The sequence below is a fragment of the Anabrus simplex genome, chromosome 1 (genome assembly GCF_040414725.1).
Source record: "Anabrus simplex isolate iqAnaSimp1 chromosome 1, ASM4041472v1, whole genome shotgun sequence".
NCBI lineage: Eukaryota > Metazoa > Arthropoda > Insecta > Orthoptera > Tettigoniidae > Anabrus > Anabrus simplex.
Window position 1 is genome coordinate 790843438 of NC_090265.1, and position 16638 is coordinate 790860075.

The 16638-nt window shown below is 43.5% G+C and overlaps 1 protein-coding gene across 2 annotated transcripts in view; it reads left to right on the plus strand.

Annotated features, from left to right (window-relative positions):
* LOC136857530 (putative leucine-rich repeat-containing protein DDB_G0290503) overlaps positions 1 to 16638 on the plus strand; it is a 356474-nt gene that overhangs the window by 245527 nt on the left and 94309 nt on the right. For both annotated transcript variants that reach the window (XM_067136258.2, XM_068225224.1), the window contains one exon: positions 14364 to 14464. In XM_067136258.2, the coding sequence (XP_066992359.2) occupies positions 14370 to 14464 (95 nt within the window). In that variant the 5' untranslated portion in view covers positions 14364 to 14369. The remainder of the gene's footprint in view (positions 1 to 14363; positions 14465 to 16638) is intronic.

Sequence of the window (16638 nt, forward strand, 5' to 3'; positions counted from 1 at the left end):
TATGTTAGGCACGTAAATGAGCGAATGATGTGGGTAGATTTGTCAGTTGGAGGAATTAGGACTAGAATTGTGTCCGTGTATTCACCATGTGAGGGTGCAGATGAGGATGAAGTTGACAAGTTTTATGAAGCATTGAGTGACATCGTAGTCAGGGTAAACAGCAAGGATAGAATAGTGCTAATGGGCGATTTCAATGCGAGAGTTGGGAATAGAACTGAAGGATACGAAAGGGTGATTGGTAAATGTGGGGAAGATATGGAAGCTAATGGGAATGGGAAGCGTTTGCTGGACTTCTGTGCTAGTATGGGTTTAGCTGTTACAAATACATTCTTCAAGCATAAGGCTATTCACCGTTACACGTGGGAGGCTAGGGGTACCAGATCCATAATAGACTATATCTTAACAGACTTTGAATTCAGGAAATCTGTTAGGAATGTACGAGTTTTCCGGGGATTTTTCGATGATACAGACCACTATCTGATCTGTAGTGAACTAAGTATCTCTGGGCCTAAGGTAGAGAAAGTGAAATCTGTCTGCAAACGAATAAGGGTAGAAAATCTCCAGGACGAGGAAATTAGACGGAAGTACATGGATATGATTAGTGAGAAGTTTCGAACAGTAGACATTAAGCAGGTTCAGGATATAGAAAGTGAATGGGTGGCATATAGGGATGCTGTAGTAGAAACAGCCAGGGAATGCCTTGGAACAACTGTGTGTAAAGACGGGAAAAGGCGAACATCTTGGTGGAATGATGAAGTGAGAGCAGCTTGTAAACGTAAAAAGAAGGCTTACAAGAAATGGCTCCAAACAAGGGCCGAGGCAGATAGGGAGTTGTATGTAGATGAAAGAAACAGAGCGAAACAAATAATTGTTGAATCCAAAAAAAAGTCATGGTAAGATTTTGGTAACAACCTGGAAAGGCTAGGTCAAGCAGCAGGGAAACCTTTCTGGACAGTAATAAAGAATCTTAGGAAGGGAGAGAAAAAGGAAATGAACAGTGTTTTGAGTAATTCTGGTGAACTCATAATAGATCCCAGGGAATCACTGGAGAGGTGGAGGGAATATTTTGAACATCTTCTCAATGTAAAAGGAAATCATCCTGGTGGTGTTGTGAACAGCGAAGCTCAAGGGGAGGAGGAAAATGATGTTGGTGAAATTATGCTTGAGGAAGTGGAAAGGATGGTAAATAAACTCCATTGTCATAAAGCAGCAGGAATAGATGAAATTAGACCTGAAATGTTGAAGTATAGTGGGAAGGCAGGGATGAAATGGCTTCATAGAGTAGTAAAATTAGCGTGGAGTGTTGGTAAGGTACCTTCAGATTGGGCAAAAGCAGTAATTGCCCCTATCTATAAGCAAGGGAACAGGAAGGATTGCAACAACTATCGAGGTATCTCATTGATTAGTATACCAGGCAAAGTATTCACTGGCATCTTGGAAGGGAGGGTGCGATCAGTCGTTGAAAGGAAGTTGGATGAAAACCAGTGTGGTTTCAGACCACAGAGAGGCTGTCAGGATCAGATTTTCAGTATGCACCAGGTAATTGAAAAATGCTACGAGAGGAATAGGCAGTTGTGTTTATGTTTCGTAGATCTAGAGAAAGCATATGATAGGGTACCAAGGGAAAAGATGTTCGCCATACTGGGGGACTATGGAATTAAAGGCAGATTATTAAGAGCAATCAAAGGCATTTATGTTGACAATTGGGCTTCATTGAGAATTGATGGCAGAATGAGTTCTTGGTTCAGGGTACTTACAGGGGTTAGACAAGGCTGTAATCTTTCACCTTTGCTGTTTGTAGTTTACATGGATCATCTGCTGAAAGGTATAAAATGGCAGGGAGGGATTCAATTAGGTGGAAATGTAGTAAGCAGTCTGGCCTATGCTGACGACTTGGTCTTAATGGCAGATTGTGCCGAAAGCCTACAGTCTAATATCGTGGAACTTGAAAATAGGTGCAATGAGTATGGTATGAAAATTGGCCTCTCGAAGACTAAATTGATGTCAGTAGGTAAGAAATTCAACAGAATTGAATGTCAGATTGGTGATACAAAGCTAGAACAGGTCGATAATTTCAAGTATTTAGGTTGTGTGTTCTCCCAGGATGGTAATATAGTAAGTGAGATTGAATCAAGGTGCCGTAAAGCTAATGCAGTGAGTTCGCAGCTGCGATCGACTGTATTCTGTAAGAAGGAAGTCAGCTCCCAGACGAAACTATCTTTACATCGGTCTGTTTTCAGACCAACTTTGCTTTACGGGAGCGAAAGCTGGGTGGACTCAGGATATCTTATTCATAAGTTAGAAGTAACAGACATGAAAGTAGCAAGAATGATTGCTGGTACAAACAGGTGGGAACAATGGCAGGAGGGTACTCGGAATGAGGAGATAAAGGCTAATTTAGGAATGAACTCGATGGATGAAGCTGTACGCATAAACCGGCTTCGGTGGTGGAGTCATGTGAGGCGAATGGAGGAGGATAGGTTACCTAGGAGAATAATGGACTCTGCTATGGAGGGTAAGAGAAGTAGAGGTAGACCAAGACGACGATGGTTAGACTCGGTTTCTAACGATTTAAAGATAAGAGGTATAGAACTAAATGAGGCCCCAACACTAGTTGCAAATCGAGGATTGTGGCGACGTTTAGTAAATTCACAGAGGCTTGCAGACTGAACGCTGAAAGGCATAACAGTCTATAATGATAATGTATGTATGTATGTATGGAATATTTTAATCAGTTACAATTAAATCGGTTATTTGAGTAACTTTCAGTCCCCATATCAGTTCTTTTTTACCCTTGCGGGTGGGGGTGATAGAATAACAGCCACGTTATCCCCTGCCTGCCGTACGGGGCGATTAAAAGGGGCTCCAGAGCTCTGAACTTTGAAGCGTTGGTTGGCAATCACGGAGCCCTTAGGTGAGTCCTGGCATTCCTTCCCCTTACTTGCAACATGCTCCTCACTTTCATCTATTCTGTTTGACCTCCCTTGGTCAACTCTTGCTCTTTTACGACCCCGACGGTTTTAGAGCACTCGAGGCCTAGGGAATCTTTCATTTTCATGCCCTTCGTGGCCGTTGCCTTTCTTTGGCCGATACCTTCATTTTTTGAAGTGTCGGATCCCTTCCACTGTCTCTCTCTGATTAGTGTTAAGAGGATGGTTGCCTAGTTGTACTTCCTCTAAAACAATAATCATCACCACCACCTATCACTCCTTTTTTTAATGTTTAAAAATGATTAGGATTAATAGAAAAATCGATTAGTAATTGGTATAAAAACCAGACACAAATTCCAAACATTAGAAGTTGTAGGCGTTTTTTTTCACTTTTCTCGACGCGTGTGCTTTCTCAAATAATCGATTTAATTGTAACTGATTAAAATATTCCTCAAACCAAACCCCATGGCGAAGTAGTCCCGAAGAGCCATTGCCTACCAATCGACCGCTGCTTAGCCCGATGGCCTACAGATTACGAGGTGTCGTGTGGTCAGTACGACGGATCCTTTCGGCCGTTATTCTTTGCTTTCTAGACCGGGGCCGCTACCTCACCGTGAGATAGCTCCTCAATTGTAATCACGTAGGCTGAGTTGACCTCAAACCAGCCCTCAGATGCAGGTAAAAATCCCTGACCTGGCCGAGAATCGAACCCGGAGCCTCCGGCTAAGAGGCAGGCACGCTACCCCTACACCGCCGGGCCGGCAAAATATTCAAGTAATTGTAATTCAGCCTTGTTACGTTTCTCTTGTACTCTTCGCATCACTGGGTGGATTCATGTGCAACAGATGGAGGAGGAGAATAGTGGAAGGTAAGGGACGTAGAGGGAGACCAGGGTGGCGAAGGTTAGACTGGATTTTTTTATGATTTAAAAATACGATCTGTGCAACTATATGAGGCCACAAAGCTAAGCACACCGGACAAAAAGTAATCACCCCTAAAGAAATCATTACATGCATCATTTAAACCATGTAACTCCGCCTCTGGACTTGATAACCGCCTGGATTCGGTCAGAAGGTGAGTCTACAAAGTTGTGCATGTACTTCGCATCCAGGTTAAGCCACTCGCTGAGGATTTGATCACGCAATTCCGCCAAATTGCGGGGATGCTGATGTCGGCGTTTTACACGCTGGTCCAACATGTCCCACAGATTTTCGATGGGGTTCAAGTCAGGTGATTTTGCAGGACAATGAAGATGTGACAGGGTCGGGAGTGTTCATAAAACCAGTGACATGTGCGTCCAGCCAGATGAACTTTTCTGTTGTCATCTTGCAAAATAGGGGTATCAGTTACGTACTCTTCATACAGCTCTTGACTGAAAGGCAACACCTGTTCATGTTTATTTGAACATTCTGGTTCATGTTAGTGGTCATTTCAGTAAGCGGGCCCAATATATGATACGAAAAGCACCCCCAAAACATCACAGACCCACCTTCGGCTTGTACTTGACCTTGCACACATCAGGGTTGAAATGTTCATTTGGCCTTCGGTGCATGCGACGGCGTGCGTCAGTAGACTGCAGGTAAAAACGTGATTCGTCAGACCACAATACGTTCCTCCAGTCAGCTAATGCCCACGTTCGATGGTTTGTAGCCTATTGAAAACGCGTTTTATGTGCCTGTGTGAGCAATGGCCTCTTGCGAGATGATCGACTCCAAATATTAATCGCATGCATTTCCCGTCGTAATGTTGTCTCGCTAACGGATTGGTATGTACCTTCCTTCACTGACTGCAGCAATTCCTGTCGGGTTTGGAAGCTATTTTGAATCACAAGCCGTGAAACATGTCTCCGGTCCCTCTCAGTCGGGATATTTTTCTGACCATAATTCTGACGTCGTGTTTCGTGGCCACGTGTAGTACACCACTGCTTATACACACGTTGAACAGTCCGCTGCGAAACACCAACACATCCAGCAACGCACCGTATGGCCATGGGCATGGAGAAACACAATTGCCCCTCTGACACATCCTTATATGTACCCATGTTGGTGTACACTGTCCGTTTGCAACATCAATGTCTCACTTATTACAACTGCCTTATGCTCACGTCGAGGTAGTGCGTGTGTGGTTAAGCACGAGAATCGTTCGCTGCGCCATCTGTACAGGCCTAACGATCCATCTGTGCGGGCGCACTAGGGTGACTAATTTTTTTTCGTGAGCTTAGTTTGCAAATGGGGAGTTGTGGCGACGCATAGTTAATTCACAGAGACTTGCAGACTGAACGATGAAAGACTTAACTATGTATAATGAAGGTATATGGGAGTGTTCAAAGTATGTTAGCGTACTGATGATTATGTTCTTTTTTCTCTCTCTCTTATTAAAGCGTTAGCTCTCTTTGCACATATCCTAACACATCGTCTACTATCTCCGTCTCACGAGATCTGTACGGCACGAGTAACAGATACGGCACTAAGCTACAAACATTAGTCGTGATGAACAGTGCGAGCTCTCTGGAAGAGATGCGTGTTCATTGTTAAACTGTTCGTTACACAGTACTTACAGTAAATGTGTAACTAAAGCTCAATTGTACTACCAATTTGAAACTTCATAGCAGCACCTTAGTTCACAAGACTCACCGCGGACAGAACTGATGTTTCTCAGGCCTTGAGACTTCCATGCTCACCCTCCGCATCCCTTAGCCCCTCATGCATGCGACTTCTCGTCAGACGTACGTGACCTTACACCTCATTAAGATTGGTATTACCGGGAGAGTTGGCCGTGCGGTTAGGAGCGCGCGGCTGTGAGCTTGCATCCGGGAGATTGTGGGTTCGAATCCCACTGTCGGCAGCCCTGAAGACGGTTTTCCGTGGTTTCCCATTTTTACACCAGGCAAATGCTGGGGCTGTACCTTATTTAAGGCCACAGCCGCTTTCTTCCAACTCCTACGCCTTTCCTATCCCATCGTCGCATAAGACCTATCCGTGTCGGTGCGACGTGAAGCCACTAGAAAAAATGGATATCATTTCGGCATCATCATAATTATTTTTTTTAAATTGAAGATAGTCTCTCATCTAATACATTTTTAATTATTAATTAAGATTAATACTCGTATATGAGTTATAAATCCTTGAAAAATGATTATATGAATATTTAGAGTTGACTATGGCGTTAAATAAGACTTGAACATTGTTTACATTTTACATTGCAATACTTTTATTTGCATGTACTTGCTCATTTTTAGAAAATTGATCGATCTTATTCAGTTCAAATTAATTCATTTTATAACTAGATTAATTCTGTCACTAATCTTTGCCTTAAGAATTAAACAACAATCCACAATAAACGAACAAAAACACTGGCAACGCTGGAATAATCTGGTCCACCGTGATGAACACGTGGTCACATTAGGAGCCACATTTCAAATAAATGACATTGAAAAATATTTCTAACTACTATCACATTATCACATTCATTCCATGCACTCAGGATACTCGAAATTGATTTACAAGTTATATTCGAATCCTATTCTTTATTTTCATTCTTAACTTTTATGGGGAAAAGAAGGTTGAATTTCATCGACTGGTGACCCTCTATTAAATTCCATATCGTCAGCACCTGACGTGACTTGTGATTCAACATGAATTATCACTTCATCGAACCTTCCTCTAATATTACAACGACGATATATTCCAAAATCATGTTATTATTCAGAAGACTGGGTAGAAACAATAACTATGCACAATACCTGGGTTAAATTGATTCTACTCTACCACATGGTAATTCAGTGTCTGGAAATTATTATTATTATTATTATTATTATTATTATTATTATTATTATTATTATTATTATTATTATTATTATTATTATTATTAAATGTTGAAATACCTCTAAACACAAGCTTCACTTTCATCGGAATGCATTGTATCCCATTACTAATGCTTCCAATAATTACACAATGCCCGCAGGTATACCATTTTCGAGGTAAATACATCTACAGAGGGGCACAACTTCACTTATTCCATATGAGCAACAATAAGTTCATTTATCGCTCATGACCATTACATTTCCATTTAACCCGATTTCCAATTATTATTATTATTATTATTATTATTATTATTATTATTATTATTATTATTATTATTATTATTATTATTATTGATTTTTAAATCTACCATAGACGTCTGAAATAAATATTCAGAGAAGATGACACATCTGCAATAACGCGTGGCAATGCAGTGAATGATCACAACCTAGAATTTATCCCACAATGTTTCATGAGATTCAGAAATGATTATTTAAATTCTCATTTATTCGGGAGAGTAATGATTATTAAAGTCCTATTTTTAGAAATTGCATTGAGGTAGTAACATTTCAGAAGACAAACTACTGTACATCTAGTGTAATAGAAGCCAATACACACATGTTCACTCTCAAATCTACCTGTACCTGGGTACGAATGAAGTAAGGAAATTTCTCAGAACTACTCATAACTAATAGAACTACAATATTCTACTAAAGAAGATCGTTAAATTTTCTAAATAGATGGACAGATAATATTAAGAAATTGTACTTCAATTTTATGATGAAATTCGATTACCGTCTGCGGTCTGCTAGGGTCCTTTGGCCCTCATGTCCTTCCTTCCTTGTTTACATGTTTAGTGCCACATGTTCGTAGTTGATGATGAGTCGCACGTTGACTGAAGTGGTTCTCTTGAATTAGAGATGACATTGTAAAGCTGGTACTGTCGTACGATCCTGGGTCTGTAGTCCTCTTCTGAATGAAGTGAGTATAAGCTGAAACTGACAAATGAAAATGACGAAACGTCCGTGCCAGACCAGAATACATATTTCACGTTTCACACGAAACTTAACTTGCCTCTCCGATGAATATTTCAAGACGTCTGGAATAATAGGGGAGGTTGAGGCAGTATCACTGGAGGTAAATATCCTTGACGTTGGAGGTGTGGCTGTTAGAAATATTACGATTGGCGTATTTACTACACAGTTGCTTCCCATAATTGGTTCATTTGCTTCAGATAATATTTCCTGTCACGCACACTCGATAGGCACAAGTTTAGCCTTGAGCAGGGCCAGCATATCACGTGATCTCGCACACACTTTTGGCAAAAGTTCAGAATAGCTTACATTTTCCAGCGCCACGCATCCAGGCGCGACTGCACTGTCATTTGTTTCTCTCTCGCTCGCTTCTCGCGAAGGGCTTGATCGTGCGGTGGACAGAGCTGCCAACTGTTCATATAAAGAACTAGTCCTAGTGCAGCGGCGCTACTTTTATTTACGAATCTCGTTACAGTAGGTTAGTGACAAAGCCATTGATCTGGATTGGTTAGACCATTGGTCATTGACAGAGCCATTGTTCTGGATCAAGCAAAGGGGGTCTGGGGGCGTAAGCCCCTAGGTTAGAAGCCGCGAAGCGGCCCTAGGCCTCTAGTATCCCGTATGACCCCTTCATTGGTCTGGATTGGTTAGGGTAGGTTAGTGACAAAGACATTGGTATGGATTAGTTAGACCATTGGTCAGTGGCAAAGCCATTGGTCTGGATTGGTTAGACCATTGGTCTGGATCAAGCAAAGGGGCCCCAGGTTTGAAGCCGCGAAGCGGCCCTGGGCCTCTAATATCCCGCGTGACACCTCCATCGGTCTGGATTGGTTAGACCATGGGTCTGGATCAAGCAAAGGGGGTCTGGGGGCGTAAGTCCCCCGGTTAGAAGCCGCGAAGCGGCCCTAGGCCCCTAGTATCCCGCGTGACACCTTCATTGGTCGGGATTGGTTAGGGTAGGTTAGTGACAAAGCCATTGGTCTGGATTAGTTAGACCATTGGTCAGTGGGAAAGTCATTGGTCTGGATTGGTTAGACCATTGGTCTGGATCAAGCAAAGGGGAAGCCCCCAGGTTTGAAGCCGCGAAGCGGCCCTAGGCCTCTAGTATCCCGCGTGACACCTCCATCGGTCTGGATTGGTTAGACCATTGGTCTGGATCAAGCAAAGAGGGTCTGGGGGCGTAAGCTCCCAGGTTAGAAGCCTCGAAGCGGCCCTAGGCCCCTTGTATCCTGCGTGACACCTTCATTGGTCTGGATTGGTTAGGGTAGGTTAGTGACAAAGCCATTGGTCTGGATTAGTTAGACCATTGGTCAGTGGCAAAGCCATTGGTCTGGATCAAGCAAAGGGGATCTGGGGTCGTAAGCCCCCAGGTTAGAAGCCGCGAAGCGGCCCTAGGCCTCTAGTATCCCGCGTGATCCCTTCAATGGTCTGGATTGGTTAGGGTAGGTTAGTGACAAAGCCATTGGTCTGGATTAGTTAGACCATTGGTCAGTGGCATAGCCATTGGTCTGGATTGGTTAGACCATTGGTCTGGATCAAGCAAAGGGGATCTGGGGGCGTAAACCCCCAGGTTTGAAGCCGCGAAGCGGCCCTAGGCCTCAGTATCCCGCGTGACACCTCCATTGGTCTGGATTGGTTAGACCATTGGTCTGGATGAAGCAAAGCGGGTCTGGGGGCGTAAGCTCCTAGGTTAGAAGCTTCGAAGCGGCCCTAGGCCCCTAGTATCCCGCGTGACACCTTCATTGGTCTGGATTGGTTAGGGTAGGTTAGTGACAAAGCCATTGGTCTGGATTAGTTAGACCATTGGTCAGTGGCAAAGCCATTGGTCTGGATTGGTTAGACCATTGGTCTGGATCAAGCAAAGGGGATCTGGGGGCGTAAGCCCCCAGGTTAGAAGCCGCGAAGCGGCCCTAGGCCTCTAGTATCCCGCGTGACACCTCCATTGGTCTGGATCAAGCAAAGGGGGTCTGGGGACGCAAGCCACCAGGTTAGAAGCCTCGAAGCGGCCCTAGGCCCCTAGTATCCTGCGTGACACCTTCATTGGTCTGGATTGGTTAGACCATTGGTCTGGATCAAGCAAAGGGGGTCTGGGGGCGTAAAGCCCCCAGGTTAGAAGCCGCGAAGCGGCCCTGGGCCTCTAGTATCCCGCGTGACACCTCCATTGGTCTGGATCAAGCAAAGGGGGTCTGGGGGCGCAAGCCACCAGGTTAGAAGCCTCGAAGCGGCCCTAGGCCCCTAGTATCCCGCGTGACACCTCCATTGGTCTGGATCAAGCAAAGGGGGTCTGGGGGCGCAAGCCACCAGGTTAGAAGCCTCGAAGCGGCCCTAGGCCCCTAGTATCCTGCGTGACACCTTCATTGGTCTGGATTGGTTAGACCATTGGTCTGGATCAAGCAAAGGGGGTCTGGGGGCGTAAAGCCCCCAGGTTAGAAGCCGCGAAGCGGCCCTGGGCCTCTAGTATCCCGCGTGACACCTCCATTGGTCTGGATTGGTTAGGGTAGGTTAGTGACAAAGCCATTGGTCTGGATTGGTTAGGGTAGGTTAGTGACAAAGCCATTGGTCTGGATTGGTTAGACCATTGGTCAGTGGCAAAGCCATTTGTCTGGATTGGTTAGACCATTGGTCTGGATCAAGCAAAGGGGGTCTGGGGACTTAAGTCCCCAGGTTAGAATCCGCGAAGCGGCCCTAGGTCTCTAGTATCCCGCGTGACACCTCCATTGGTCTGGATTGGTTAGGGTAGGTTAGTGACAAAGCTATTGGTCTGGATTTGTTAGGGTAGGTTAGTGACAAAGCCATTGGTCTGGATTGGTTAAACCATTGGTCAGTGGCAAAGCCATTGATCTGAATTGGTTAGACCATTGGTCTGGATCAAGCAAAGGGGGTCTGGGGGCGTAAGTCCCCAGGTTAGAAGCCGCGAAGCGGCCCTAGCCCTCTAGTATCCCGCGTGACACCTCAATTGGTTTGGATTGGTGGGGGTAGGTTAATGACAAAGCCATTGGTCTGGATTGGTTAGGCTATTGGTCTACGATCAAGCGTAGGAAATAGAATTCTTTCTTTAGAGATTGCATTCACCTGTGTATTTATTGTGCAGTTGTGTATATCTTGTGCGCGGGTTGGTAACTTAATTCACTTACTTCATTGCTAGGAGTGACGTCATATCCCATAGTGTCTCACCCAATGGAAATGCTGGTACGTAGTTAGGCGATGGACTATGGCGCGTGATAACTTATATTAGGTTATAAAAGCAAAATTACTTCTGGGGGATGGCGGGTGGGTTCTTAACTGTCGCAGTGAAAACATCGCTCCTCCAGATTTCCAACATATTACATCCTTATAATGCTATAAAAGTAATGCAAGACTTACTGATTTTCTACCACACGTTTTACTGCAGAGGGTGAAAAGTAAAATAAAACAAAATAACTTCAGCTCGCCACAACACCTGGCTGAATGACTCGGAAAGAGTCACCACTAATATCTCGAAAATAACACATATCGTCGGAATGACACTGGCTATTAGAAGACACATAATTGTTTACGCGGAAAGCACAATTTTGACGGGGAAAATATGATGCTTAGATCATTGCAGTTAACAGTATTCGGCGATTGGGGTGTCTATGAAAGTTGTTCTCGCTGATCTTTCTATCCCATCCCGATAGAGGGCTGTGTGAAAGTAGTCTATGCATATTTTTCTGTGCTAGTCCGATAGATAGCTCTGTGAAATCAAGGGTGCAAGTTGTTCCTCCATGTTGGTTCTAATAAGTGAGGGCAAAATTTATTATGAAATTAAAATTCATTACAGGTGCTTCCAATAAGCAGATCATTTATCTACCTAGGATTGGTTTAGTGTCTACTGACAGTAATCTGCCGTTCAAACTCAGAGGGCGGCAATTCTCGTTACGCCTTGCTTTCGCAATGACCATTAACAAAGCACAGGTGTTTAGCTATCTCGATGTGTTTTCAGCCATGGTCGGTCGGCGAATGCAGAGTGGGTCTCGGCCCACAAGTGGTTACGGCTGGTCCGTGGTCCGACAGCTCTGCACTTTGACCGACCGACCGACCAACCGAGCAGAGGAGGGATGGCCGCGGCTCTGCCGTGGCTCTACGCCTCTGTATTCGGGAGACGGAGAAGGGCTGGTCCCAACCTTCGGCTGTCCTGAGAATGGTTTTCCGTGGTTTTCCATTCTCCTGCACTAAGGCGAACGCCGGGACAGTTCGTAGCATAGGCCACGACCGCCAACTACCCCACATTCTCCGAGCATCTACTTCACCGTAACACATCTCCTGGCCTGAGAGACGGCGTCACCGTCTAAGAAACCCGCCTCCCAGTTCAGGTGAGGAATGAAAACTTGTTTATTAGTACCTGTTCAGCCATGGTGGTATGTGGTATTTAGTAGAGTTACAGCTGAGAGGGATGTTAAAATTATAACCACATCATATCAGGGTGAGTTCTCCGAAACTGAAAGGTATTTCACAAAAAACATAGTCTACAATAGGACAGTCAAATACAATCATTTACAGTGAACGGTAGCCTACTTTATTCAAATGATTAACATATGACTGTTTCAAGCATGCACAAGAAGATTATGATACTGCAATTGGCAAAGGTAAAAAATTCCACATGTATAGTCACAACAGAAGTGTAAGTTTAAAGGCAAATAAATGATCTTCCAGAGTTCTTTATACTTTCCGTTATCTTTCCTGTAGCGGGTGAGTTGCCTGTGTGGTCAGGGGCGCGCAGCTGTGAGCTTGCATCTGGTGGATTCGAACCCCACTGTCGGCAGCCCTGAAGAAGACTTTTTGGCTGTTTCCCATTTTCACACTAGGCAAATGCTGGAGATGTACCTTAATTAAGGCCACGGCCGCTTCCTTCCCACTCCTAGCCCTTTCCTGTCCCATCGTCGCCATAAGTCGTATCTGTGTCGGTGCGACGTAAAGCAACTACCAAAAAAAAAAGTACGCCAGGTTTGTGTTGGTAGATGTATCGACACATCTCGCGCACGAATACAGTTACAGTGATTTCGAACCCAGTACAGAGGAAATAGCGATCTCGCACGTTCATCCACATCGATCTTCAGCATACACTTTCCGACTGTACTCCGGGTTTCCAAGCAACCGTCTTCGGCGATACAGTCACTGTCTCCCATGTTGCACAATCATCACTGCTAGGCCATGTGTACGGACTCTTACTAAAATTAAAAGTTATACAGACATAATGATAATGATATACATATTCCGTAACTACAAATTATTCTTCATATTATGCTCTTACATCCTAATTTACCAAATTCACATGATTTTCACTACTTTATATAGGCCTAACAAAATTGTATGCAAACATTTCCTAACCTGAAATTGGGGATCGTACTTTTGTACGGAGTATGAACAAGCTAACGCGTAAGGTAAGTATGGCCGAGCGTAGGGGCATTAACTACTGTAACCTGTGAGTGCGACCCCATACGGGGGCGCGTGTACGCGTATAATTCGTAATGACCAATACGACCCCATATGGGGTCGCACTACTTGAACTAATATACATAATTTAACCTAATATATCATAATGCAAAATGACCTCGATAATGTTGTGAAATAGACAGTACGCAATAGTATGATGATAAACGGGGCTAAAAGTCGGGTTGTGAGTTTCACTAATAGGAAAAGTCCTCTCAGTTTTAATTACTGCGTTATTGGGGTTAAAGTTCCTTATGGGGATCACTTGTAAGTGCCTAGCTGTTGATATAAGGAAAGATCTTCACTGGGGTAATCACATAAATGGGATTGTGCGTAAATAAAGGGAACAGATCTCTGAGCATGATTATGAGGGTATTGTAGTAAGGATGTAAAGGAGAGGGCATATAAGTCTCTGGTAAGACCCCAACTAGAGTGTGGTTCCATTGTGTGGGACCCTCACCACAATTACTTGGAAAAAAATCCAAAGAAAAGCAGCTCGATTTGTTCTGGGTGATTTCCGACAAAAGAGTAGCGTTTCGAAAATGTTGCAAAGTTTGGGCTGGGAAGACTTGGGAGAAAGGAGACGAGCTGCTTGACTAAAATTAGTATAGGCCTGTCCTGAACTGTCAGTGGAGAGATGGCGTGGAATGACATTAGTAGACAAATTATTTTGAGTCCTGTTTTTAAAAGCAGAAAAGACCACAAAATGAAGATAAAGTTGGAATTCAAGAGAACAAATTGGGGAAAATATTCGTTTATAGAAAGGGGAGTTAAGGATTGGAATAATTTACCAAGGGAGATGTTCAATAAATTCCAAATTCTTTGCAGTAATTTAGGAAAAGCCTAGGAAAACATCAGACAGAGAATACACCACCCGGGCGACTGCCCTAAATGCAGATCAATATTGATTGACTGATTGATTGATTGATTGATTGATTGATTGATTGATTGATTGATTGATTGATTGATTGATTGATCGATTGATTGATTGATTGATTGATTGATTGATTGATTGATTGATTGATTGATTGATTGATTGATTGATTGATTGATTGATTGATTGATTGATTGATTGATTGATTTTATTAGCCGACGGCGCTAGACGGCAATCGCATAAAATTCGTTCTTTTAATGTATGTTTTGTGTTACAGGAAAACATGAGGGAGCTATTGTTGCTGGCGATGACTGGAGTCCTCTTATGCTGGGTGGAGCAGGGAGCAGGTCAGGGTGCCGGTCCACAGAACTACAGGGGGTGAGTACAACTTTGTCATCTAGTTCCCAATTTCATCCAGGAAGTTCCCACTAGTGGCGAGGATAGGAACTGTGCCGGCTGCCGAAGCCTGTTGCACTCCTCTGGGGTAATGATTAATGACAGACAGATGAAATGAAATGATTTTGGAGAGTGTTTCTGAATTGAAAGATGCCAGGGAAAACCGGAGTTCCCGAAAAACCCTGTCCCGCCTCTGCTTTGTCCAGCACAAATCTCACACGGAGTGACCGAGATTTAAAACACGGAATCCAGCGGTGAGAGGCCGGCGCGCTGCCGCCTGAGCCACGGAGGCTATCACTTATCTAGTTTTATACATATAAATTAAATGTTCACGAAGTGCATGAGCTACAGTACTTTCATAATTCTAAACCTTATCGACACTGGATCAGCTGTATCGTCTATCCCCACTTTTAACCGCTTTTGAGCGTTTCGGTACCTTAAGTTTCAAAATCAAGGCTGAGTCCTTCTACGCTAGTACCTACAGTATGTGTCTCTGTTATTCGTACAGGCTTCTATTTTTTATCAAGTCTCATATATTCACATTAACAATTGAGAAACTAAAATAAAACGTACATTACTGGTAAAAACATGGTTTTACAATGATAATTCCTTAGTGAAAACCATACTCATTTAGATACAGGCAGGAAGATTTGATATGAATGTGCCGGCATCGACAAACGGGTGTACCAGTTGTATCCGTACACATGGGCAGGATGATGCGCACCATTTGTTTGCGATGCACGGAAAAATATCAGTGACAACATACGACTGGTCAAGTGCATTAGTCTTCTTCCCAGTGTGTCTGTGGTGGGAATGGGTAGGTGTGTAGAGTAAGAACGTTATACTTAAACTGGCACTTAAAGGATTTTCATTACGAAAGAATGGGCAGCTGGTCAATAGAACACATTCTACGATACAATATGTAGTTGATAAATGTAAATACAATGGCACTATAAAGAACACGCCAAGGTAACCCAGGAGAAAGTGAACTGAAAGGGAAGAACGGTTTGTTGTTCGGCCGATTAAGTCAGATTCCAAATTAAATGTACCAGTATTGAGGCGACTCACGGGGGAACGAACTGGAAAGAAGATCAGCAACTCCACCATCCGTCGGAATCTGTATCGGCATGGGTACTATGGAAGAATCCCTCGGAAGAGGCCATACGTAAGTAGACAAAACAGACGGCTTAGAATGACATTCGCTAAGGAGCATATAAATAAGGAGAACGAATTCTAGAATGATGTTATCTGGTCTGATGAGACAAAAATAAACCTTTTTGGGTCAGATGGCATCCACAGAATATGGAGAAAAATTGATACGGACAGTGATGTGGCAAATACACTTCCAAATGTAAAATAAGGTGGTGGGTTTGTAATGCTTTTGGGCTGTATGTCAGCCAGAGGTGTGGGTAACGCGCATTTCATTGACGGAATAATGAATAAGGAGGGCTATAATGCAATCCTTGAGGGCAAACGTGAACCAGAGTGCCGAAAAAATGGGGATGCCACCTGTTTATATGTTCCAGAATGAAAATGACTCAAAACACACTGCCGAAATTAATAAGACATGCTTCATCTGGAACAATCCTAAGCAGCTTAGAACACCTCCCCGGTCTCCAGATTTAAATCCCATCGAACATCTTTGGGCTACGTTGAAGAGGAATATCCGTAGGCAAGGTGTGCTTACGAAGGAGGCACTTAAAAGTGTGATTCTTCAGGAATGGCAGAAAATCAGCCCGGACATGTGCAAGAAATTAGTGTATTCAATACGGTGACGATGTCAGGCAGTTATAAAGGCTAGGGAATATTTCACTAGGTACTAAAATGTTCCAGGAACCCTTTATTTTTTGTTTACTTCAAGTATTCAATTTGCCTGTACGAATAGGAAAGATACAAGATTATGGGCGGGCTTTTCTTTAATAGAAGCCGTATGATTTGTTAACATTGTTGTAAACAGATATAGTAGATATATGTTTTCTGAAGGCTTTGTTGAATGTGTATTCAGTGAATAAAATCCTTTTGAGTTTATTATTTTCTGGCAGTGCGTTGAGGTACTAACGCAAACAGCCCGTACGAATAGAATAGGTACATACTGTATGTGAGGAAACAAGCCTAAAAGGTATTTGAATGCAAAACTGTAATGCCTATTTTGTGTT